General features: G+C 43.2%; 1 protein-coding gene across 4 annotated transcripts; it reads left to right on the forward strand.

Annotated features, from left to right (window-relative positions):
* Window positions 1-951: 951 nt before the first annotated feature.
* On the forward strand, window positions 952-26,213 carry Ccp110 (centriolar coiled-coil protein 110). 4 transcript variants are annotated; one of them, XM_038313434.2, is made up of 16 exons: window positions 952-1,080; window positions 2,605-2,704; window positions 3,803-3,956; window positions 5,598-5,726; window positions 8,892-10,533; window positions 11,184-11,314; window positions 11,998-12,160; window positions 12,686-12,825; window positions 13,249-13,365; window positions 17,818-17,919; window positions 18,144-18,260; window positions 19,031-19,104; window positions 20,710-20,772; window positions 21,370-21,429; window positions 21,883-21,968; window positions 24,263-26,213. In XM_038313434.2, exons 3-16 carry the CDS (start codon window positions 3,816-3,818, stop codon window positions 24,313-24,315), a joined length of 3,018 nt encoding a protein of 1,005 aa, XP_038169362.1. In that variant the 5' UTR covers window positions 952-1,080; window positions 2,605-2,704; window positions 3,803-3,815; the 3' UTR covers window positions 24,316-26,213. The 4 variants fall into 4 exon arrangements, with proteins under 4 accessions (XP_038169362.1, XP_038169376.1, XP_041910159.1 ...); XM_038313448.2 differs by having other exon boundaries at window positions 11,187-11,314; XM_042054225.1 differs by lacking the exon at window positions 21,883-21,968.
* Window positions 26,214-26,238: the final 25 nt, after the last annotated feature.

A 26,238-nucleotide genomic window follows, 5' to 3' on the forward strand; every position in this document is an offset into this window, starting at 1 on the left:
TGCTTTTACACACGAGTGCGGACTCTGTGGTGGTTTTGGGGAACCCCGCTATCTGGGAGTAACATATACCAGGTGCTGTATAGGAGTTTTCTGAGTTATGCCTCACAACCACCCTTGGTAGGTTCTATAAAAGTCTATTACATTTATAAAAAGTCCTGGGAGGAAGGTAAAGCCCAGTTACAAAATGGAAATGGTGTTATTAAATCAAAAACCCTGGCCGGGCAGTGGTGGCGCACACCTTTAATCCCAGCACTCGGGAGGCAGAGGCAGGCGGATCTCTGTGAGTTCGAAGCCAGCCTGGTCTACAAGAGCTAGTTCCAGGACAGGCTCTAAAAAAGCTGCAGAGAAACCCTGTCTCGAAAAACCAAAAAAAAGAAAAAAGAAAAAAAAAAAAAAACCCTGGTGATAAGTTATTTAGATAGGAACTAAAAAATTGTGGACTTTTTTTTTCCTGCCAACTTGAACCTCTTACCTTTTCCTCTGAACATTTCCCCCCACTGTCTGTAAATGAGCACATATATATTAAGGCTTTGTGTTGGCTTCTAGGATTCAGCAACATTTTTATTTATAGAGAAAACATTTTGGTGAATGCTGTACATTTTCCACCGACCAAACAGGAAGAGGCTACTCTATACAGATAAGCAAAAAATACCCGACAACTTCAAGGAACACTTCTGGGGCTTTAGGTCCTGAGAATTCCTAGAGTAATTTGTAAGTCAAAGCCCTTCGTTTGTAGTGAAGACTACTTTTCCCAGGGTGCATCTCGCTTGCCATAAAGACTATGCCAGCAATTGATGACACGCTATGCACCTTGGGGATTGTAGTCCATGGAGGGCCAACCGCTTCAACTGCCCGCCAAACAGCTACCGGAAGTACCGGCCCTGAGGGGTGGAGTTGGGCTGGTGGCGGCGGCGGCGGTTGCCAGGATCCCGCGTTTGCCGCCTAAGGGACCCGAAATATGGCGGGGAGGAGGAGGAGAAGGTGGCGGATCCAGATGCGCTCTGTCTGAACCGACTGATTGCTTTGCTTTTTAGCGAGGTCGGTCCACCGCAGAGAAGCTGACCCGGCGGTGGGTGTCAGGTGAGTGCGAGAGAGCCGAGTTCGTCCCTCGCGGGTCCAGGCTGAGCTGATACCCGAGCAGGCGGTTTTGGTGTCCCGCGGAGCAGAGGACTAGCGTTCCGGGCTGGGTTTGGCTTCCCTGGGCCACGAGCCCACGCAGGCACTGAGGATGGGGAGACGGGAGATGAGGACGGGTGGGGGCGCGCTTCGAGGGGGGGGGGATGATTGGATGCTGGCTCCGCCCAGTGAAGCATCCTACGCTGAGGAACAGGCATAGGACATGGGGTTTCGGCTTGGCGCAGAAAAGGCTTGGGCTTCTCCCTTGGTGCAGGCGAGGGAATCGTCCCCTAGGGTGTGCGCTGGCCATTTCTGAACGCTGGTTACCACAACCAAAGGCCCTTAGGAGCTCTGTTTACTCCACCTTTGCCACTCTGGGGCATCGGCACGAGGACAGTGAAGCTAGTTCTCCGAGCACCGCTGCTGCTGCTGCTAGGTGGTTCCCACCATTTGCTTCTTCCTACTCTTCTTACTCGGATTCCAGGCTTCTCACCCACCAGTCCAGGCACATGACCTATACAGCTAGAGATGGATTTGGATTAGATTGAAACCCTTGTCCCTTTTCTCATGTTTTCAAGTTACATTCGAATCTTAGCAAGAAACAAACACTGTCTCCTTTCGCCAGGAGTTCACACGCAGGTGATTAAAAATCACCTTGATTCCCCCTGTCCCCACCCCATTAGGACAGTAGACCCCACGTATTGATGCTCTCGACATGTCCTACATACAGTACCTCAGATTGCTGCCTGCCTGTGCTTTTAGCTCAGTGGTTTCTCATAAAATCGCTTTGAGACAGATCCCTGAAACTGGGGTACAGGGATGATGCTAGCTTACCACAAATGTACAGCTAGTATGTGCCTAAGTAAAAGATCTTTCCCCCTTTACTGACTCGGTAGGAAGTATCAGTATTTGTGGTAAGCAGCCAGCTCAGAAGCTGTGTTCCGTCTGCATTTCCCTAGTGACATTTCTGGCAGAGTGCTGGTTATGAATGAGCAGATAGGAGCTATGAGTCCATAGGGTTTGCCAGTAGGCTCATTGGACAAAGACCAGTCGCACCAAGGTATAAATGGAATAGACAGGGCGTGTCTGGACCTGCTGAGGCTGGTGTGAATGGAAGTGGACCATGGGACTAGTAATGCCTGATGGTAAAGTATGGGGCAGGAGATTTGTGGTTGGGATCACCTTGTCATCAAGACTCCTTTAAAGTAAAGCCTTGCTTGCACGTGGTAGCTGTGGTGTGAGACATGCCGTGCCCTCTTGCCCAACTGTGGAATCTGGACTCTCTTTTTAATGGCTACATTCGCAATTTAGAGGTACCCAGTTCTCTGGGAATACAGTTGTTCTCAAAGCTGCCATTCTCCGAATTCTCTCCATTCTGCTACTCTTACTTTCCATTGTTGTTTAATCTATTTGCCCTAATTAACTTGTTCAATAATTGTGTTAAGTGCCTACTGTGTGCTGACATCATTCTGTGTCATGGGGATTCAGGGAGCAAGCCTGAGAGAGTACCTGTTCTTATGGAGCTTACATTTTGGTGGAGGAAGACACACGAAACTCAAGGAAACAAACGAGAGCATTTCAGATAGCGGTAAGTGCTATAGAAATGATGAAACAAAGCCGGGCGGTGGTGGCGCACGCCTTTAATCCCAGCACTCGGGAGGCAGAGGCAGGCGGATCTCTGTGAGTTCGAGGCCAGCCTGGTCTACAAGAGCTAGTTCCAGGACAGGCTCTAAAAAAGCTGCAGAGAAACCCTGTCTCGAAAAACCAAAAAAAAAAAAAAAAAGAAAAAAAGAAAAAAAAAAAAAGAGAAATGATGAAACAACAGGGTGATGTGATAGTGACTGAGGCAGGGGGATTAGGATCGATCGGATGATTGGAGAAGGCTTCTTTGAGGAGGGGGCAGCTAAGCTGAAACTGATGGGCAAGAAAGGTCCAGTCATGCTCCAAGGTCATTCAGTGCTTTCTCCAGTCTTTATATTAGCTCTGGAACTTGAGTGTCTCATTCATTGTCATGCTGTTCCTTGCCCTGTTTCTGTACCTTTGCAATGTATAGAGTATGCGTGGGCCCCTCAAGGGATGTGAATAACTTTCTACAACAATGAGACATCGCTCTGTGATGCTATTATAAGAAAAATAAAACTAGGGGGCTCGAGAGATGGCTCAGTAGTTAAGAGCATTGCCTGCTCTTCCAAAGGCCCCAAGTTCAATTCCCGGCAACCACATACATGGTGGCTCACAACCATCTGTAATGAGGTCTGGTGCCCTCTTCTGGCCTTCAGACATGCACACAGACAGAATATTGTATATATAATAAATAAATATAAAAAAATAAATAAAACTAATGAAGGCAATTTATGCCCTTAACTTTCCCAGACTTTTACACTTGAGTCTCTTGCTTTCTGTGCATATGCACAGAAATTATATCACAGTTGCTTGGTGACCTTTCAGATTTTCAACTATAAAATAAAATTAATTCCAGAGTCAATAGATTTTTCTGTTTTTCTACCTCTGCCTGAGTCCATTGGTGTCCACGACATCAAGATGAAGCCTTTAGATATATAAACAGAATTCCAGGAAGCTCGCTCTAGGACTTGCACATTTTAGGAGTGTTTAATATTCCAGTGCTCCTAGGTCATAAGCAAGATGTGTTTGTCAGCGCACAATAACAGCCGTCTTCTTTCTCCAGTGTGACGGGGAAGATGGAGGAGTACGAGGAGTTCTGTGAGAAAGCCCTCGCCCGAGCTCAGGCGGCATCGCTGTCCACAGAGAGCTTCCTGCCCGCCCAGGCAGACAGTGTCTCACTCATCCGCTTCCACGGGCTGGCTGTGCTTTCTCCACTGGTAAACTTAGGAATTATTTATTTTTAAAGATTGATCCCATTTTTAAGTATGTTTGCTCATGGGTACAGGTGCCCAAGGAGAGCAGAACAGCGCATCAGCTCTCCTGGAGCTGGAGCGATAGACTCCATAGGCGCTGTGAGCTGAACAGTGTGTTCTTATCCAGAGTCATCTCTCCAGCTCCCTTGTTTGTTTTAAAATAACTTTTAAAACTAGTGAACGACTACTGAAAAATAAATGGAAGGTTTATGAACAGCCAACAAGATGCCTAATGTCTTTTCGTAATTAGAGAAATACAATAAAAATGAGTTAGCATTTTTTCCCTACTAGATTTGCAACGATCCCATAGGACTTCATGTTCTTATGTTGTGGGCAAAATGAATGTTTAATGCACTTTTATCAGAAAAGTCAGGTTTTCTTTTTTCCTTTGGCAAGCAGTTTGGTAGTGTTTATCAAAATTTAAAAGTGTTTGTAACTTTTGACTCAGCAATTCTATTCAGGAAGACTGTCTTACAGATATGTTCAAAGAAATAAGTATAAGTTACAACAACATCGTTTAAAATAGCAGAAGACAGATTGCTAACTAAATGTCCATTAACAACGGAACAGTTTAACCATGTCTGTTGTATCCATTTCCTGTATGCATTAGAGTGAATAAGGGGAGCTAAGAGTGCCAGCGTGGAAGGCCGTCTGTGCTGCTGCTGCAGCATCCTCTCAGGCAGCTGGGCAGTGGACCCCGACCTGGCTTTAGACCAGCTTTGTCACTCTCTGCTGGGCAGAACTTGTGGTCCATCTCACTAACTGTTAAATGAGGATACAGATAGCAGTGCTGCCCTCATAATGCTTTTTGGGAATTAAATGAATATATGTGAAATGCTTGGGCTAGTCCCTGGATCATAGGTGGCATTCAGTATATGTTAAACATTTGCAATTTGGAAAAGGGATGGTATATTCTTTCTTTGGCAAGGGGTAATAGAATAGAGGATGGTAGAGAGTTAATATTTATCATCATAGACAATTTGATGTTGTTTTTTTCAATGTGTGACCATACTTTAATCAGAAAGTTAGATAAGTAATAAATTTATTTTTATTGTATAAGCATTAAAAGATCAATGTTTTCAGCCAGCATTTTGTAATGAACGTTGTAAACCTAGAAAGCTTGGACGGTAATACAGTGACCACTCATCCTGTACTACTCAGTACCTACTACTATCCATCTGAGATGAAATCTTTGGACATTCTGAAGGAAGTAGAAAGGTGACGTGCACTGACAAGAAGGGTACAAGTTGAAGAACCTGAATGAGAGATCAGAAGTCAGAGAATGTCAGTTGAGAAGTTCCGCAGTGGCTCCAAGGGCTAATTTAATTTTGTCTATCATTTAAAGTATTGGAGAAGTGAGCAAGGCATTTTTTTCCTGTGAGCTTGATTTTTAGTTGGGAATAAACTACATTCAGTGATATGCACCGGCCATACATGACAGAGCTTCTGAAGTTTTATTTGGGCTGTGTCTGTGTGACACTCAAATGAAGTTCTTGCACCCCAGACACTTGTTGGATGATTTATATAGTGCTTTGGTTGTTCTGATTCAGAACTTGCCAGTTTGATACTTTTACCATTGAATTGCATGTTTATGATGTTTTGCAGCTTACCATCGAGAAGAGAAAGGAAATTCAACAGGAAAAGCAGAAAGCACTGGACGTCCAAACAAGAAAGCAGGCCAATAGGAAGAAAGCTTTACTGACTCGTGTCCAGGAGATTCTTGAAAATGTCCAGGTGTGTCAGAAAACTTCTAGATTGAAATGAAGACAGTACAAAGTAAACACTGGTAACAGCTTTTCAGAAAAGCTTACTAGTTGTGAAGTATGTTTTGGTTGAGTATGATTTGTTGGAGAGAATCCATTTGTTTGTTAGTGCTGCCCAGTACTTGAGTCAGAGAGGGTCCTTAGACAGTGGCTCCATACACTGGGCATAGCTGCTTATTGTCTGTCTTGTGACCACAAACAGTGTCAGAGATGACAGAATTGCCCATTGTAGTTAGCCGCTGAATTAATCAGACTGTTTAGTAAAGGACCTTCTTATTCTCTGCTAAAGTAAATAATTGCCTTCAAAGGATTTGGGATGTGTATATGTGTGTGTTCATGTGTGAAACTTTTACTCTTAGATATGGAAAACTGCCATCCACGTAGATTAAACAAATAGGCTGGCCTGCATATATCTCCAGACTAAAACTGAAATCATTTAAATGACAATATCTATGCCTTTTGTAGCTATTTTTATTTAAATTAACTCAGATTTAGGTAAACAAGGATTGTGTCATTTCATACTAAAAAGAAAAACCAGTGATTTAAATGGAACAACTAAATCCGCCATACATAACACTTTTGCTTTTTTGTAGTTTTCAGGGCTTTTCGGCTGTCTCTGTGACTTCTGCTGGATGACTGCGGTAGTGAGCCTTAGGTTGTTTCCACCAACTGCTGCGTTTCCCTGTGGGGTCGTGTATAGTGCTGGCAGTAGATTTTAATTTGCAGATTATAACTACTGTCTATGTTAGTTAATGTATAGTAGTTTGTTAGCCTACTGACTGTTTCCTGTTATTACAACAAAAATGGCAGAGTGTTCTGAATCTAGTCCATGGAGAGGATCCAATTCTTATTAACAGATTATACTAATGAAATTACTTGAGTCCTAGAACTTTCTGTTTAGAAAAGCGTACACAATGTCACCTGTAATGAATTTCTATATAGACAGGGATTTTATGGAATCCAAATAGATTGGGAGGGCCTCTTTCATCTATAAAACCTATATGATTCAGTTAAATATTTATTTTTAAAATTTAGTTTGTCTAATTTAAGGTCCATTTTACCACATACAAAAAATCATAGCTTTTGAGTATCAAAGATGTGAACTGTGCAATATTTTACATAGCAGAATAATCTGTTTTGCTTAAGCCTGGGACCATGCCCATGGATTCCGGGAATGTGCACCCCTTTTGGTTTATTTTCGTCCTGTGGTTATCAGCAAGTCTACCTGAATTGTTTACTGCACAGTGCCTGGAAACGAGCCATCATGTGTCTTGGGACTTATAGGTGAGACACAAGTGCCATATAGTCTAGCAAAACAAGACAAGCCCATAGGAAAAAGCCGCTCTAGGTTTTTGGTATTCAGAATGGAATGAGCTCTAGCTTATTTTTTTCCTGGTTGGTCTCTGAGGTATACAGTTGTTTTCACCCTAATGTGTCAGCTGTTGACCTACTTGTTTGAAAACATACAGATTGCTGACTTCACTTTGTCAGTTGATCTAATTAAAGTTGACTTTGTAAGCTGAGTTCTAAGTGGAAAATTTCTAATTTCTCAGTAACATAAACTACATGGATAAGCTATTATTTATGGCAGAAACTCCTCATTTTATGGGGAGGGTTTTTTGTTTGTTTTTAAATGGAAGCATTTTTCCCCCAGCTGGTACACACAGAAGGCCCACAGAGAAAAACACCTCTGTAAAGTAGAGCTGGGCAGGTGGTCTCAGAAATCCAAAGCCTCTAAAGTATTTTTTGTTTGTTTTCGAGGCAGGGTCTTATTTTGTAGCCTTGGCTGCCCTTGAATTTATAGAAATCCACCTACTAGCCTCTGTCTCATGAGTGCTGGGATTAAGGGCATGTCTACTACCTCTGGCTAAAACTTTTTAAAAAGTCTTAGTTTTATATTTTACTTGCATGTGTATCTGTGCATCACGTGTGCATCTGGTACCCATGTAAGCCCAAAGAGGGCATTAGATCTCCTGGAACTGGAGTTACAAATAGCGAGCTGCCGTGTAGATGCTGGGAGCTGAACTTGGCATCACTGCAAGAGCAAGTGTCTAAACTGATGAGTCATCTCTGGAGTTCTTAGGAGTGTGTCTGTGTAAGAGCTCTAGCTGTCCTGAACTAGCTCTGTAGACCAGGCTGGCTGCAAACTCACAGATTCGCCTGCTGGGATTAAAGGACTACACCACCACCGCCTGGTTTAGGAGGTTCTTGAATAAGCATATGACAGGCAGAAGTCTTATTATTTTTACTTAATCAATGTCCTTGTTTTGCTTTATGAGATGTAATTATGTAAAACATTTGCTTATTTGGTATTTATTGCATATGTTATTGTTAGGGAATAACTTGTCTTAGGAATCATTGCTGGTGGTAATAACACACAATTAGAAAGAAGTTAATGATATTGCTCCTATCCCAAGATTAAAGTGAACATAGATAAATTGTGTGTTTGTGTGTCCAGACATACTCGTTTCAGAAGAGATTATTTTCTTTCTTCCTTTAAATAAATAGGCCAGGGGGCTAGGGTAACCAATAACCTTTTATAGTGATTCAGGATATAGAAACTGATTGCTGAGTGTATTTTATTTTTCTTTTAGCTTTTTTTTTTTTTTTTTTTTTTTTTTTGTCTTTCAAGACAAGGTTTCTCTCTGTGTAGCTTTGGAGCCTGTCCTGGTACTTGCTCTGTAGGCCAGGCCAGGCTGGCTTCCAACTCACAGAGATCTGCCTGCCTCTGCCCTCCAAGTGCTGGCATTAAAGACGTGTGCCACCATGCAATCCTCTTGTCTCAGTCTCCTGAGTATTGAGATGGCAGGCATGAAATATCCTTTGTGTTCTTAAATATCAGAACTCTTAAATCTTCCTTTTCTGCTTTATTTTCGAAAACGATAAAATCAAAGGCTTTTTTTGTTTGTTTGTTTTTGTTTTAGAGGTAGGGCACACTTTTAATCCCAGTGAATGGGAGGCAGAGGCAGGAGGATCTCGCTGAGTTCAAGGCTAGTCTGATGTATATAGAGAAACCCTGTCTTTTTTTAAAAAAAGAAATGAAAGCAAATAAAAACAAACAACAACAAAACCCACAGGCTCTTTTTTTTTTTTTTGTATAATGAAGAAATACTAATTTTTAAATGTCCCTTTTCAGGTTAGAAAAGCACCAAATGCTAGTGATTTTGACCAATGGGCGACAGAAACTATTTATTCTAATTCAGAAGTCAAAAGCTTGAATGCTCCTGCTACAATTCCGAACAGCTTGCCAAGCCCCCCTGAGCACTGTACTTCAGTAAAGCTTGAAAAGGTAACTGGACTTCTGCCTGTGGGCAATAAGGACCAACACAATGCTAATGGGATGAGCCTGCCTAGTGACTCCGAAGGGTCTGACTCTCTGAAGCGGTGTGACAGTCCAGACAGCAGGCAGGCAGAAAACGGAGCTGCTCCAAGGCTCTCTGCAGCGAGCTCACAGGAGACTCTCATTTCTGACGGTCCCCTCTCAGCAAAAGAAGAACAGGACCCATCACGTTTGCCTGAAGTCACTCCAGATCCCTACATCATGAGCCTTCAGAATCTAATGAAGAAGTCAAAGGAGTTCGTGGAGAGAGAACAGTCTAGACGAAGTCTGAGGAGTGGTGCAAAGAGAAGTGCTAGTGAAAGCCACTCAGACAAAGAAAACGATGCTGCTAAGGCAGGTGACTGTGTGAAGGAGAAGACCCCACCTCTGCCCACAGGCCGGCACTGTGGCTCCACCATCCCAGACAAACCAAGCCTTAATAAGTCCAACGTTCTCCTACAAGGTGCTTCTCAAGCAAGCAACATGGGCACGTCAGTTTTAGCCAGCTTTTCCAAAGTAGATCTACCTGTGGGAAATGACTCTCCCACTCTTCCAGATGCCGAGGCAGCTTTTAAAGTTATTCCCACCTTTATTACTGAAAATAAAGTTATCAAAAGTCTTACAGGTCCATACGCCAAATTACCTAGTCCAGAGCCAAGTGTGAGTCCTACAATGCATCGAAGGCATTCCAGGCCATCGTCAGCATGTCAGATCCTTATAAATAACCCGGTGAATGCCTGTGAGCTGAGCCCAAAGGGAAAAGAAGAGGCCATGCATAGAGTCACTCCAGCCGCTGGTGAAACAACCAAGGAATCTGAAATTGTGCCAAAGTCACCAGCTGACTTCACAGGCAAGGTTTCTGCTAGCAAAAGCATGTTGGAGACCACAAAAGAAATGGTTATGGGTAAGCCAACTCAGGGACATCAGGCCTTAGGAAATCAAGTAGACAATAAAGTCACTGTTGAGCATGCTGCTATGGAAGGTGCCCTCACACCCGATGAGAGGGAAGTCCGGAAAGTGGACAGTACTTGTATGGCAGTGCCCAAGTTGCATGAACTACACACCACCAGTCAGTGTGTAGCAAGTCAGGCCATGGAAGATGTGTGTGGACTCAAGTCAGCCAATATGTTAGCAAAAAACTCTTGCAATTTACAAATGGAACTGAATAAATCATATGATGTGAAAAACCCATCTCCCTTACTTATGCAGACCCAGATGTCCAGACACCAGATGGACACTCCTTTAGTGCCCTGTGGAAACGAACAGTTTTTGGATAACAGTTTTGAAAAAGTTAAGCGGAGACTTGATTTAGATATTGATAGTTTGCAAAAAGAAAATTGTCCTTACATTATAACAACTGGAGTAGCCGAACAGGAAAGGGAACACCTGCGAGAAAGAAGATACTCTAAGGGATCCGGCTACATTAACAAGAATAAGATACTAGAAACTAGCCCTAAAGGTACGGAAACTAGAAGTGTTTGCTGCCTCTCAAGGTGATCGCATTTTTAAAATTTTGTTGTTTGTTTGCTTGGTTGGTTTTTTTTCTTCGAAACACAGGGTTTCTCTGTGTATCCCTGGCTGTCCTAGAACTTGCTTTGTAGACCAGGCTGGCTTTGAACTCAGATATCTGCCTGCCTCTGCCTCCCTAGTGCTGGGATTAAAGGTGTGCGCCACCACTGCCCAGCAAGAACCACATCTCTCTTAAAATTTGTGTGTGTGTGTATGTGTGTGTGTGTGTGTGTGTGTGAGAGAGAGAGAGAGAGAGAGAGAGAGAGAGAGAGAGAGAGAGAGCACATCTACATGAGTTTGTGTGCACCACATTCATGCAGGTGCCTGAGGGGGTTAGAGGACATCCAGTTCCCTGGATCAGGCAGTTGTAGGTCACCTGATGTGATATTGAGAACCAAGTCTGGGTCCTTTGGACAAGCAATGGGTGTTCTTATCCTGGGCTGTCTTCAGCCCCAGGACCACATCTTAAAGCTAGTCAGGCTTTGGAGACTCTTGGCTGCAGTGGTGAGCTCTGTCGAGGGTGGGAAGGGGAGGAGGTGCAGCCCTGCTGTTAGACAGTCTGTGAGTTTTCTCCATCTAAGGGCACGTGTTTCTTTTCAGAAGGCCAGGAGATACTAAAAAGCAGGATGTTAGCGTTTGAAGAGATGCGAAAGAGACTGGAGGAGCAGCATGCGCAGCAGCTGTCCCTCCTCATAGCAGAGCAGGAGCGAGAGCAGGAGCGACTGCAGAGGGTGAGGCACCGAGGTGTGGGGACGGGCTAGCTGCAAAGAGTTAACTGCAGCCACCTCCATGCTGACTGTTTTCTGCTCTACACATCTTTGGTTGGTTGGAGACAAGATCTCTCTCTCTCTCTCTCTCTCTCTCTCTCTCTCTCTCTCTCTCTCTCTCTCTCTCTCTCTCGGGGGAATTAGGTTTTTTTCAAGACAAGGTTTCTCTGTGTAGCCCTGAGTGCTGGGATTAAAGGCATGTGCCACCACCACCTGGCCGCTCTGTACATCTTACTCTAAGGTGGCCATTGATCTTGATGTGTGGGTAGTATCTTGTCAGAATGCAAGTTCTAACATGTAAGTTCTTACCTAAAAGCAACTGAGTAATTTGTGAAAGGAACCTTACTGAATCCTTCAATTGGAATTCCTAATAGTTTTAAAGGTTTTTAAAAAATAGATGCTGAATATATATTTTCAAGAACAATATCATAAAAATACTTGTTTTGTGATTATTATAGTCATCTCATTTTAAAAACATTTTTTAAAAAGTGCAATCAGCTGATCCAATTGTAATTTTGAGGGAGGAAACCTGAGATAAACAAGAATATATTCTTGATTACACTTGCTTTTTGGGATAAGCCTACAGTGGCATCATCTCAGACAACGTCAAAGGATCTAGCATGTCATGCTACATGGTCACTCTGTAGGAAATAGAAGAGCAGGAGAAGATGCTGAAAGAGAAGGCGGTTGCGGCAGATGTCTCCGACTTGAGCAGTGCGCTGGAGCTGGAGTGGAGAAAAAGAAGCGGTTCTGCTCTGCTAGAAACAATGCTGTCCCAGGTGGACTCGCTCCAGACCTCAGACAACTCTGGTAGACTTTAAACCTTGTTTTCCACTCGAAGTTATTCTGCAGTAAGCTTTTCTAATCATACCTTCCTTCCAGTAATTTAATGCCCATCCCACCCGTTTGCCAGCTGCTTAGTAGCCATGAAAAATGACATGATATCAGATCTAAGCCCGCAGAGCAGGTGTCCGTGAGAAGCCTCAACCTTAACAAGGAGAATAGGCAGGTGGGCCCCGAGCATAGCTGCTCATTCATGCGGCGGGTGACATGCTCAAGTGAGAACAGTTGATTATCTCCTGGGTGATCTGGAATTACCACTAATTTCCCAGTAGCAATGAGAGCTTTTACAGCATCAGTTATCCTGAGATTCTGTTTGTCCTGAAAAGCTCCATCTGGCACAGCCCATGGATATTTTAGGTCTGCATTTGGGTCAGTCTCTGAGTTGACTGTTATTCGGGGAGTGTCACAATGTTATTGCAGTGTTTTGCATATTCTGATTATGTGACATCCCATATAGGTCACTATACTAGTCTGTACTGTCTGTTTCTCTAGGCTTCACAAATTCTGCCCTACAATATAGCTTTGGTTCTGCAAGTGAAGCACCATTCTACCTCTGGGGATCGCTGGCCAGTGGCGTGACCAAACTCTCAGTAACGAGGCCTTTTGGAAGGGCCCAAGCTAAATGGTCTCAGGTGGGCAGCCTTGATATATGTCTTGTATATGTCTTGTTTTTTACATGTTTATTTATTGGAGTTGGGGTTGGCACACATGCCACAGTGTGTATATAGGGAAGAGGGTATCTTGTGGGAGTTGGTCCTCTTTGTCCACCATGTGGGTCCTGGGGGCTAGGGTTAGGACATCAGGCCTGGTGGCTGGTGACTTTACCTGGCAAGCATCTCATCAGACCAGCTGATCTTTTTAAAGAGCTGTTATTTTAGGCTGTATAGTGAACATCAGTTCTTTATTTTTTCCACGCACTAAGCAGCTTAGCTCTTGATACAGAGGAAACTACTCGAGCAAATGTCTAGAGAGGAATTTTAGCTGGTGGCGATAGATTAAGACTCAATTGAGTATGGTGCTAGGATTCTTAAAGCATTGTGTCTAATCTCTTCTAGGTTTTTAGTCCAGAAATACAAGCAAAATTTAACAAAATAACTGCTGTGGCAAAAGGATTTCTTACTCGTAAACTTATGCAAACAGACAAGCTGAAGCAGCTTCGACAAACCGTGAAAGTAAGACTGTTGGAATCCCTTGTTTTTCCCTTCATTTCAGTCTTCTGACAGCTGAGCTCAGAACTCAGATCAAACTTGTTAACTTATCTTAGTTTAGTTGATTTCATAAGTCTGATAACTTAGATGGTTTTTTTTCCAGATTACTGCCCCCCCCCCGCCAGAGTTGTATGGAATGCTGATTTCCAGGCATAACACGACTGCTGGCTGCACTGCTATTATTCACTTTGTGTGTGTGTGTGTGTGTGTGTGTGTGTGTGTGTGTGTGCGCGCGTGTGCTGAGGCCGCAGGAGAACGTCAGGTGCCACACTCGTCATCTCCACCAGGACACAACCTTAAGCACATTTTATGCAGATAATCACAATAGCAAGTTCAGGAGTGCAGTAGGGCCTGGGGAGATAGCTCAGAGGAGACACTCCCTGTAAAGGTTTTGAACCTGAGTTCAAAGCTCCTGCACCCATGTAAAAAGCCAGGTATGATCATGTGGTCTGCACCTTCAGTGCTAGGACAGGTCGAAACAGGAGACTGCTCTGTGAAAGACCCTGTCTTTTGTATAAAATGTGCTTAAGATTAGGTCTACCAGCTGGGTGGTGGTGTCTACATCTTTTTTTTTTTCTCATTTTTTTATTAAAGATTTCCATCTCCTCCCCTCCTCCTCCCCCTTCCCTCCCCTCCCTTCCACCCATACTCCCACTCCACCCCTCTCCAAAGACAAAGAGCCATCAGGGTTCCCTTCACTATGTTAAGTCCAAGGTCCTCCCAGCTCCCCCTAAGTCCAGGAAGGTGAGCAACCAAACTGGCAAGGCTCACAGTGAGCCCGTCCATGCTGTAGAGTTCATGTTCATTGCCATTGTCCTTGGTTTCTCAGTCCTCCTCCACCGTCAGCCACATTCAGAGAGTCCGGTTTGGTCCCCTGTTCCATCAGTCCCATTCCGACTGGACTTGGTGGTCTCCCGTTAGATCTGTCCCACCGTCTCAATGGGTAAAAGCACTCCTCGCGGTCCTGGCTTCCTTGCTCATGATCTCCCTCCTTTTGCTCCTCATCAGGACCTTGAGAGCTCAGTCTGGTGCTCCTATGTGGGGCTCTGTCATTTTCTCCATCCAATGCCAGGTGAAGGTTCTATGGTGATATGCAAGATATTCATGACTATGGCAATAGGATCTGGACATTTCTGGCACCCTCTCCTCAGCTGCCCAAGGAACTAGCTGGGGGTGTCTTCCTGGACACCTGGGAATCCCTCTGGAGTCAAGTCTCTGCCAACCCTAGAATGGCTCCCTTAACTAAGATATATAATTCCATGTTCCCATGGTGTCTACATCTTTAATCCCAGCTCTAGGGAGGCAGAGGCAGGCAGATCTCTGTGAGTTTGAGGCCAACCTGATTTATAAGAGCTCGGTCCAGGACAGGCTCCAAAGCTACAGAGAAAAAAAATTAGGTTCACCAATAAATACCCTGTCATGAAGATAGGAAGGGCTTGTGGGGCCCCGCCCCTCCTTGAAGATTTGTTCCCGCCCCTCCTTGAAGATTTGTTCCCATTAACGGTTGATGGGAGAGGGAGAGACATTTTCTTCCTGGTATAACCACTGGTTCCCATGCTCTTGTAAGCAGCCCTAATGAAACTCACTGGGCCACCGAAAACACAAGGCATGAAAGTAGAAGAGGAGCTAGTGAGGAAAGGGAGAAGGGATTGGTGGAGGGGAGGGGCCACCAGAGTGGTGACAGCGGTGTGATAAAGGAGATATTGTGCATGTATGTGTCATTAATGTATTTTAAGATGGCTCAGTGCCACTTAAATGATGGCTCAGAGCACTGACTGGTCTTCTAGAGGTCCCAGGTTCAGTTCCCAGCACCCACATGGCAGCTCACAACTGTCTGTAATTCCAGTTCCAGGGGACCTGACACTCATGGCAAAACGTTAAAGCACATAAAATTAAAAAAAAAAAATTAGGAACAACAACAAAAAAAAGATGGTTCAGTGGGCAAAGGTGTCTGCCACCAAGACTGACAACCCAAGTTCAATCCCAGCATGCACATGGAAAAGGAGAACCAACTCCCGCGTTGCTCCCTAATCTCTGCCCATGCACTGTGGCACACAGTGGCACACATCCCTCCATATTTATACATTTTAAAAATGTAAGTAAAAAACAAAACAAAAACACCCCAAACCACCTTCATATTTGTTTGTTTTTTGAGACAGGATTTCCCTATGTAGCCCTGGCTGTCCTGGAACTCACTTTTAGACATCCCCCCGCCTCTGCCTCCATTAAAGGCATGCACCACCACTGCCCAGCCCTACTCTATCTATCTATCTCTCTACCTCTCTATCTCTCTATCATATCTATCTATCTATCTATCTATCTATCTATCTATCTATCTATCTATATTACTTATTTTTTAATGATGATAGAGAGATGGTTCATCAGATAAGAGGACTGGGGTTCAGTTCCTAGCTTCCACATACTTGCTTACAGCTATCTGTAACTCCTGTTTCAGGAGGGTTCTGATGCGCTCTTCTGTGCATCATGGGTACTGCACACATGTGGTGCACATGAAGGCAAAACATTCATGCATATAAAATTATATGTTTTTAAAGAAAGAACAAGAGCATATTAGTGTAGAAGACCTAGGTTTAAGTGTTAGGCTAGTACAAAGATAAAACAATCTTGATCATCTCAAATGCTTTGAGAACTTTCTCCCAGTTTCACTTGTTCTGTTATGGAAAACTAGTCTGAGAGGTGGGAAATGAAAGCCTCCACCCAAAGAGGCCACAGCAGGGCAGGCTGAACCTGACAAGGGGAGCACGGCGCCAGGAGCAGAGCATATGGCTACCATCTGCCAAGAGGAGATGCTGGGGTTAAATAATCTGGGCCCTGGATTAGTAGAAGGCTTCTGTCACGTCCCTATGGAGGATAGTAGAGATGGGGGCCCCTTGAGGTTTGGGGCCTTTTAGAACTGAGGGCATCCTTAGGCCTTCAGCAGGCATTTCTTCGCTCTTCTCTGTCTCATTCCCATCCTTTCCCTCCACCTCTTAGGGTCCTGTGCAGTTTACCACACCAGCCTCTGGCACACAGAATACAAGACAGGGCTGGTAGGCCTGCCCAGAGGGAACCTGGGGACAGAAAGCATTTTTGTGTGATAAACTACAGATACCTTGTGGTTGAGTCACCTTTGTGAATAAGGGTCATCATTTCTTCTGTTAGTGACGACTTGATGCCTCTAAAGAAGGAGCTGGTGTGGACGAGTGTTAGAAAAGGCCTTTAATCTTCCACTCCTGAGTGAGCATCCTTGGTTCTCTTCTACAAAGTTTTTACTTATTTTTAGAGACAGGCTCTCACTCTAGTCCAAGGTGGCCTCAAACTCATGGCAGTCCTGCTGCTTCAGCCTCTCATGTGTTGGATCACAGACGTATGTCACCGTTCCCAGCCGGAGCAGTCTTAAAGCAGTACAGGACACGTCACTCGTGACTGGCATGCATGCTGCCCGGCAATTGTTGTTTATCTGCCCCATCCCACCCCGAACCTCACAGTGCGTCTTCTGTCCAGTCCCCAGCTGTGCTGCCCACAGCCAAGACAGCGTGCCTCTGCTTGGCTTTTTGCTAAATAGTAAGTCACTCTTAGGGGACAGCTGTGTTTATGTGCTTCCTCTTCATAGGCTTCCTTTTTCTATTCCTCCTTGTTGGTTATCTTCTTTATCTTCAGCATCTGGTTTTGCGATGAGTATTGCCTCCAGGCCGATTTATCACTAGGTACAAATCTAAACTCAGTAGTATGGTCAAGGTCATTGCCTCGCGCCGTTCTCTTTAACAGCTTTAGAATTTTTAAATTCTCAGGCGGGCGGTGGTGGCACATAATCCCAGCACTCAGGAGGCAGAAGCATGTGGATCTCTGTGAATTCCACAGGACCAGATCCAAAGCTACAGAGAAACCCTGTCTTGAAAAACAAACAAACAAACAAACAAACAAACAACCCCCCCCCCCCAAAAAAAAAGAATTTTTGGTTATTCAAATCTGGCATTCACTGTAACATACAGATGCTGGCACAGATAGGCTGTTAAGGTCCCTGGGCACCTGTGGTGAGTTAATGATGGGTGTTCAAGTGACTGCTAATTCAGAGCCATCTGGCTAAGTCAGGTAGCTTTCCCAATGGAGAGGACGCAGAAGCCTGCCTGAACAGCATAGCTCCATGTTTACAGTCCTTCCACCATTCTGGGCAGGAGGAGGCTTTTGAGAAGCTTGAAAAACCCACTGCAGCAGGAGGCGGGGATAGGTGGGGTGGGGCTGCCTGCTATGTCATCACTAACAGTTTTATTAATTATTAATTTATTAATCTTAGTAATTTTTGATGGCGAAAGAAAATCAAAGGAAACTTTTATTAAAAAGTTTATAAACTGATTTATAAAGTGATTATAAATCTTCCTAGAAAACTGCTTTTGAAGGAGCATCTCTTTCTTTCAGGATACTATGGAGTTCATACGAAGCTTTCAGTCAGAAGCCCCGCTGAAGAGAGGTGTTGTCTCAGCCCAAGATGCTTCCCTTCAGGAACGAGTGTTAGCTCAGGTAGATGCTGCTGTCCTGAAGGGTTCCCAGGGAGCTGCTTAGCTCCTAACTGGAAATCCAGGGTAGAAATGTGTTTCTCTCTTCATTTAAACAGGGGAAACAGGTTTCAGTGAAAACTCCTATACTCTTGTTCTAAAGTAAGATGTGCACACAGTATACATCGTATTACTAAATTGGAGCCTCACCTTTTACATGCAGACACGATTTTCTTCTTTCACACCTAGTTGCGAGCTGCCCTGTATGGTATTCATGACATCTTCTTCGTAATGGATGCAGCTGAGAGGATGTCAATCCTCTATCATGATCGAGAAGCCCGCAAAGAGAAACTGCTCCGGCAGATGGTACGTGTGCCATGTGGCTTTCTAAGGGAGGGCCTTTCTGAGCTCAGGTAATGGAGGCTCCGTGTCATTCCTGATAGTTCTGAAGCCAGATGATCCTCAGGATTCCCAGCACCACTGAGCTCTGTAGTGAGCTCCACAGGAACCACACAGTAACAGAATCCTGTGCTGTATTGGGACTGGATTTGAGGGCTAAGACCTTGACTCTTTTGTTCTGGTAACTCAAAGAAAACTGTCAGCTGCTCCAGAATGAGTGTCCTTAGCACGCTATTTTGTCATTTTTGAAATCTGAAAAGTGATTCCAAATAATTCAAACTCTGCATACCAAGAGGGCTGGCTGAGTTCAAGGCCAGCCTGGTCTACAGAATGAGTTCCAGGATAGCCAGGTCTACACAGAGAAACCCTGTCTCCAAAAACCAAAACCAACCAACCAAACAAGCAAACCCACAAAAACAAAACAAAACAACAACAAAGAGTGCTGTCTGGCAACCACACACAAAAGTAGAAATAAAAGAAGAAATTTTAAGCGTTTAAAATGAGATTACTTACAAACATTCGTTAAGTGGCTGGCAGCAAGGTGCACACCTTTAGGAAGCAGAGGCAGGCAGAGCTTTGTGAGTTTGAGGCCAGTCTGGTTGACACAGTGAGGTTCAGGTCAGCCAGGGCTACATAGAGACCCTGTCTTAAACAAAAGTTAGCTGACTTAAGATCATCTTCTATTTTAACACAGCGCTGTTGGTACTAATCAGCCTGATGTTTCTTTGTACTTGAAGGGTAAAATGAGAAGTCCGCGGGTGGCGCTTTCAGCCGCAACACAGAAGTCTCTCGACAGGAAGAAGTTCATGAAGTAAGTTCTGGTGTCACTGTCTTATCAGCTGGTTAGCTTTAGTGATCAACTGCTCTGTTTATGTTGCAGTAAGAAGTGAACAGGGGCTGGAGAGCCAGCTCAGTGGGGAAGAGCACTGGCTGCTCTTGCAGAGGACCAGGGTTTTTTTCCCAGCACCCAATTAGCTGCTCACAACCCTTAAACTCCAGTCTCCACAAGAACTGCATGCACGTGTTACATGTGTGCAGCCAAAATACTCATATGCATCAAGTAAAAAAAATAATTAGAAATATCAATTTGCTTTTCTGCAGCTGAGCTGATAGAAATCCCCCTCTTTTTTAAATATAATTTTTAAAATTGATTCTTTGGGAATTTCACATCATGCACCCCAATCCCATTTATTTCCCACTCTTTCCATATCTGCCCTCCATTCTTGTAACCTCCCCACCGAAAGAAAATATAAGAGAAAATTAAAAAGAAAAATCCAAAACCTCACCTGCCCCTCTGTCAGGCACAGCCTTCTCTCATATCAGTTGGACGGTCTCTAGTTCCGCCCGACTGGTAGCAATTCATCCTTCCTTTGTGGCCTTGGGAATTGTGCTTGGGAGCTGTGGTGTGTCACACAGTGGACCCTTTTGCCCCAACAGCTTTACTTGTAAATGTCCATTGCAATGAGTCGTTAGTCTAGTTTAAAGCCTCTGGCTCCTGGCACACCCTCACCAAGAGTCCTCTCAGATATTCTGCTGTGGCCCGTCCTGGAAATCTTGTGGCTATGGTTCTGCAGGACTGGCCCCTTCACGTGTTCCTGCAGGTCATAGATGGGATAGGTGTTGGGGTGGGTCAACTTAAGGCCCTGGATGGTCATTCTGGGCCACCTCCCCTCATCCCCCAGGTGAATGGTAGAGCCAGCTCTCCTGACCTCCCTCCTTTCATTTTTAACAGGCCCTTACTGTCTAGCCTTGGCTGGCCTGGAATATACAATGTAGCCTAAATTGGGATTAAAGGGGTCTGCCACCATGCTGGTTAGAAATCTCCCTTTTGATATAGAGATTCATCAAAATTAGTGGTAAAAAAAGTGGATTTATCTTCTAATAAAGTATAAATTATTTATCAACATCCAGCTTATATGACTGATAGCCAGTCAAACAATCTCAATAGTTGGTCCTTATATTTAATATTTAGCTTTTTCACTATTTAAATATATTCCTTCTGATAATTCTGGAACAAAAGCTCAAGAAGTATATTCCAGAAACTATCTTTTAAAAACTTTTAAAAAATTTTTGTTTTATGTGTTTGAGTGTTTTGCCAGCATGTATGTATGTTTATCATATGTATATTTGGTGTCCACAGGCCAGAAGAGGGCATTGGCTCCTCTGGAATCAAAGTTACAGACAATTGTTATTTGCCATGTGGTTGCTGGGAACCTAACGCAGGTCTTCTGGAAGAGCAGCTGGTGTGCTCTTAATGTCTGAACTCTCCAGCTTCTAAAACCTTTTTCTTGAAGTTAATTTTTAATATGCTTAACGTAGGCCTTTCGCAGGCCCCTCACTTCCCAGTGCCCACCTGTCATTTATAAGTCTGTTTCCTCCCTTCTCATACATTGTCTTTATCTTTATATGGTGCCAGAGTTGCTGAAATGGGAATGCCAAATAAGAAGTTCCTGCTGAAGCAAAGCCCTTCAGAAACAAGGTGAGAAAAATCACTTTCTCTCTGCCAGAAGCTTTTGTTTTTTTTAAAGAAAATTTTATATAGTCAAAGCTTGCTTTTTTTAAAACCTTAATCCCATCAGTAGGGCTCTGCTGCTGAGCTGGAGGAGCTGAGGCCCAGGACTCATTAGTTTCTGCTCCTATTTCTGGCCACATGTGGTCAGCTCAGAGGTTCCTGGCACTATTGGTAGGACATGCCTAGAAGAAATTTCAGACTAATGGGAATCTTTGGTACTTATTTAAGACCCTTAGGATATTGACTTAGTGCACACACCTCGTTCCCCTCCTGTAAAATGAGAGGTTGGCTTGTGTACGGCATGTCAGGAAATTCTCTAAAAGCTCGGGGGTTGCGTGTGTTGGACATTGCTTGCCTGATGAGAACCTGAGGTCTGAGCTCATAGTGAATGAAATGTGAATCCCTATTAACATGCTTTAGTCAGTTAGCTGCCTGTGATACACAGCCCATGATGCTGCGTAGTTTTCTTCTAACCTTACTTTGTCACCTTCCACCCATTGAAAGAAAGTGGGGGAAAATGGAATTTGTCTTTTGGAATTAATTTTGCATTTAATTTGTCAACAGAGTCCTTCAGCCAAACCAAGGACAGAATGCACCTGTTCATAGGCTACTTAGTAGACAAGGGTAAGAATGCCAAGATCAGTTTTGAGACGGAAAAATAATTATACTGTTCTCTTCAGTATGAGATCTCCCACTGAATGTGCTATAGTGCATAGCATCAAGACCTGATTTGTGTGTAAACTGCCTTCTTGCTTCATGACTGTATAATGTATCTTAGTTATCATCTGATGTTGGCATGCTTTTACTTCTCATCTCATACCATATTACTCATTATATGTTTCAGTGTAAGCTTAGTCATCAAGTAAGGGTAGCCTTGCCCAATGATTCTCCAACCAGGTGGGAAGCGGGAGTCCGGTCTCCTGGGAAACACAGGTGCAGCTCTCCTAGTGTTGCATGCATGGCCTTCAGTTCCTCTCAAGCTTACTTATGCTTTGAGTAGTTGATGCTGTCTTCTTGTTTTCTCTGAAGTTCAGACCTTCGTTCAAGTGACTCATTAACCTTTTTATATTCAATTAGAACCCCTAAGACATCAGTGAAGGGGGTTGTGCAAAATAGACAGAAGCCTTCACAGAGCAGAGTGCCTAACAGAGCGCCTGTGTCAGGTGTGTAGCAGTGAATCCCGGAGCCCATTCAACCAGGGGTGTGCACAATCTGCCCCGTGACTCAGGCTTTCCAGTGGGACACGCATTGCAGTCTTCCTTGCTACCAGAATGTTGGCATATTCGTGGACATTCCTATTGCTGTCTTAATATTTTGTGGCAGCCAGGAAATCCTATGAACTAGGCTGCCTGTCTTAATGACTAGTAATTTTATGGAAAATACTGTTTTTTAATTTGGGAAGTTTTATAGAATTATACAGGTTTACCCAGAACCCTTTTATAGATGAATAAAAATGATCATCTCATGTCTGGTGTGGGTCTGCTCAGCCCCACGGCCAGTGTGTCGGCCAGGATTTTTGAGTCTGCGCACGACCACAAGAGCCACAGTGAATATGCCAGGTGTGTGGAGGGGTCCCAAGCCTTCCCTCTGTAGGAAGCCTGAGCCAAATCTCCTGTTCTCATCATCAAGGGGGAAACTAAAACCTGTTCTAAAGTTCAGTTTATGGTGGCAAAAAAGACAGATTCAGTCTTGAGCTGATCCAAAACTCTTACCAAATGCTTTAATATTTATTGGTGTTTTGGTTAAGACATTTTGATTATGCTCAGGATTATGCAACCCATTAAAAATACTTTGCAATGCTATGCATTTACTGCTGCTTTCTGATACTCACAGATAGCTGTATTAATCCCCGAGCAATGGAGGAAAGCTTGAATTCATTCTAATCTCCCCACTAATGACAAGTAGGCAAGATTTATGACTATATTAGTGAGTGGTTTCTTCCAAGTTAGACGAGAAGAAGCAATACTATACCAAACGATATTGTTACTGTCACTTCAGTCTTTCATGTTACCACCTGTTGTTCACGTAGGTTCCAGGAGGGAACAAGCTGTCAGGAGCTTGAGATGATTGCAGACCTTCTGTACAAATGCCCTGGACAGAATTCATAATGCCATATGTATCTTGGGTACTTTACAAGATCTCTCTTGAAGTGACAGTCACTGGAGTTGTTTGAAGGTTACCTGGTGGGAGAGCCCGCTTGCTTTAGAGGTGGTCAGTCAGCTGGCTCTGGAAGAACTCAGCCCAAGCAGCGGCTCTGTTACTTATGCCATTATGAAAATGTTAGGAAGTTCTCAGTTCTTCTCATGGTAGGGTTCTAGACTGTGGTAACTCCCGGGTGGCTGGAAAATCATTGAGGAGTGGATAATGTCCTGCCCCGTAGCATCAGTTTGCCACAGTGACCACCGTCCATGTTTGTGTCCATGCATTCCATCTCCACGGCTTGTCACTTGTGAGTCTATAATCAGGGAAACAAGTGCGCTTTCCACCGGGTAACTGACACTCTAAAGGATGAACAGGCAGTTGCTGTAGTTAATAATGCGTACCAAAGCTCAGTTTTTATAGCTATTGAAGTTTAAATGCATTGCAGCGCAGTTAGTAATAGAAATGTAATCAACATGTACAATTTCTATGTTTTTAAACAAGTAAAACTGCCTTGTTTTTCTAAAATTTTACTTATTTGAATGTATAGACAATGAAAGTACAGAAGTCTCAATTTCATCTTTGTAAATTTTATATAAATTCAGAATTTGACATACTGACTAAAATGTTAATTATGAATTTAATACTGCTCTTGAAAGGATTATTTTGCCCTGGCAGATTTCTAATGTCTTGGTTTATGTTTTAAATAATACCTCGATTTGTTCTACATGAGCATTAAGTCCTTTATTAATAATTTATTTATTAAAACTCTTGTTTTTATATGAAGAGTCCTCACTATTTAGTCCATGTTGGCTTTGAATTTATGATCTTCCTGCCACAGCCTCGTCCACCAAGGATTGCAGCTCCCACAGCCGTCTCGAGACACACATTTTCTGTTCTGGCCAGATATTGCCCTCTGAGGCTGAGGTTGGATTTTCAAGCGTCAAGGGTGCTGCACAGCATCTGAAATGATTACAGTTTCTGCATCTCTGAACCTACAGTTAAAGCCGATGTTGGCGCTGTATGTGTGAGAGCAGATACGCAGTGATCTGGAAACCACTGACCAAAGCCGAGGAGGAACTGGTGGAACACGGACAGGAGGCGACAGGCCAGCTGAGTTCTCAGTTCCCATGCTAAGTGTTAGCTGAGGCAGCCGATTGCTGATGCTCTATTGTCCTTAAAACGAGAGTAACAGTTTCTACCTCAGAATTAAGCTTAACAGCATATATTGCTTAGCCCCATGCCTGGTAACTAACTAAGTTATATTATAGAAAATGTCTAACCTCGAGAAATAATGTTAATTTTGCTCTATTTTTAGGAGCATATGCAGGAAAAATCCAAAGAAAGCAGCCAAATGTTGCGACAATTTAAGAAGACAGCATTCACTGGGATGAAGCAGGGGAGGAGGGCATGCTGTCCCCACATTCCATTCCCTGGCCAGGACTTTTAGCTTAGCCCTGGCCTCTGTTTATACAGGCAAAGAGACAGCAAGGGCTGAACATTTGTATGCATAATCTTGTCAGTTCGAAGAATTCCTTCCTCATTTTCCTATTAATGTAGTCTGGGTGAAGATGATTAGCTCAGCACAATGTATGTGCCCAGAGGTCTACAGTCACCCTTTTTTATAAACATAAGAAATTTGGACTTATTTTTACAGAATATTAAAAAGATACCACCAATTGTAAATTATCCCTAAAACCTAAATTTCATTCATGACTATATACTGATTGCTGAATTTGATAAACAAATTAGATACTATTCTGTTCAAAAATAAATTGTTGCAGAAGTATATGTTTTTCTAATTTTAAATGCCCACGATTCCATATCCTTTGACTTGCAGTGTAGGATGAAACACTTGCCACACTGAATCCTAAGTAAGAAGTGGCTGGGGAGGGGGGGGTCATGGTTTTGGGTAAAGGACATTCCTGTGGACAACTACTAGTCGTTTTACAGAAATGTCAGGTTTCATGTATGTTACTATTAGCTGTAGGGAGACTAGATAGAAGTACTTTCTTGGGAAGTGGCAAGTTCAGAGAAGAGAGCTTCATGAATGTAGCGCCTGGGAATGCACTGTGAAGACAGGACAGCAGAGTGCATGCAGTTAGTTCCGTTTCGTCTAGGTAGCTTATTTCTTCCTAGTCTTCTTTTTCCAGCATGCTTCACTTAAGAGAGAATAAAGGGCTATTTAGTAAGAAATCCAGATGGGTAGCATAGTAATACTGTCTAGTTTAAAATCTGCAGTAAAGGCACCGAGATTGTATAGCTTTCATGACTAACATATTCATTAAATGCATCAACCAACACTGTACCAAGAGAATATGATTTTATGAAAGAGAATGCTACTTTTCATATAATCCTAAAAAGGGCTTTGTGCTTCTTATATGACATTGGGACTGTGTACATTTGATCCTTATGACTTGAATTTTAAAGATAGTAGTATTTTGAAGATGCAGCCTATAAATATTCTTAACCTTTTAGGAATATGGAGATAAAGATTGTTTTTCTGATTTTCTTCCATCTGAGATTTGAGTTTTATACCCAGCAATAGTTACAAAATAATAACCCACTCTGGGTGTAAACTTGCTTTTCTTTATTGAGACTTACCATTCATTGAATAGAAAAAGAAAATAGTCAAAAAAAAAAAAAAAGTCCAGGTTACTGCCAGGCGGTGGTGGTACACACCTTTAATCCCAGCATTCGGGAGGCAGAGGCAGGCTGGTCTCTGAATTCGAGGCCAGCTTGGTCTACATAGCGAGTTCTTGGATAGCCAGGGCTACACAGACAAACCCTGTCTTGAAAAACAACCAAAAAATGTCCACATTACAGCTTTTTTACTTGTAGGAAGATACACCGAGTTATCTTTCAAATGCGATAAACTGCTTCATTGTTTGAAACACTCAGGATGCTTACTCGTATCATTGTGGGCTCTTCTATGAGAAGAGGAGCTGTTTGTGTGCATTACTATAGCTAAAGAAAACTGCTTAGGAAAGCTACAGCTACTTTTAGATTAAGGATGAGAAACTGGTGTGTTTTTAATTTCAAGATGAAAGTTTTGTGTGTTTTACATTTGAATGTTCAGAATTTTCTCTCAGAAAAGTGCCAGGCACTGTTTTGTGCTTTTGAAGCTTTATTTATATGTGTTATCTTTATTGTTATTTTTACTTTGACTGGAATGTCTGTTCATGTAAATTCTATTTATTTTTATACTTTGATTTTCACTAGTCTTGCTTCTAGGTAAAAGGCAAAATAAACTTACATCCTAAAGGAAATCTTGTTTGATCTTTTTATTTTTAA

Source organism: Arvicola amphibius, chromosome 1 (genome assembly GCF_903992535.2).
Source record: "Arvicola amphibius chromosome 1, mArvAmp1.2, whole genome shotgun sequence".
NCBI lineage: Eukaryota > Metazoa > Chordata > Mammalia > Rodentia > Cricetidae > Arvicola > Arvicola amphibius.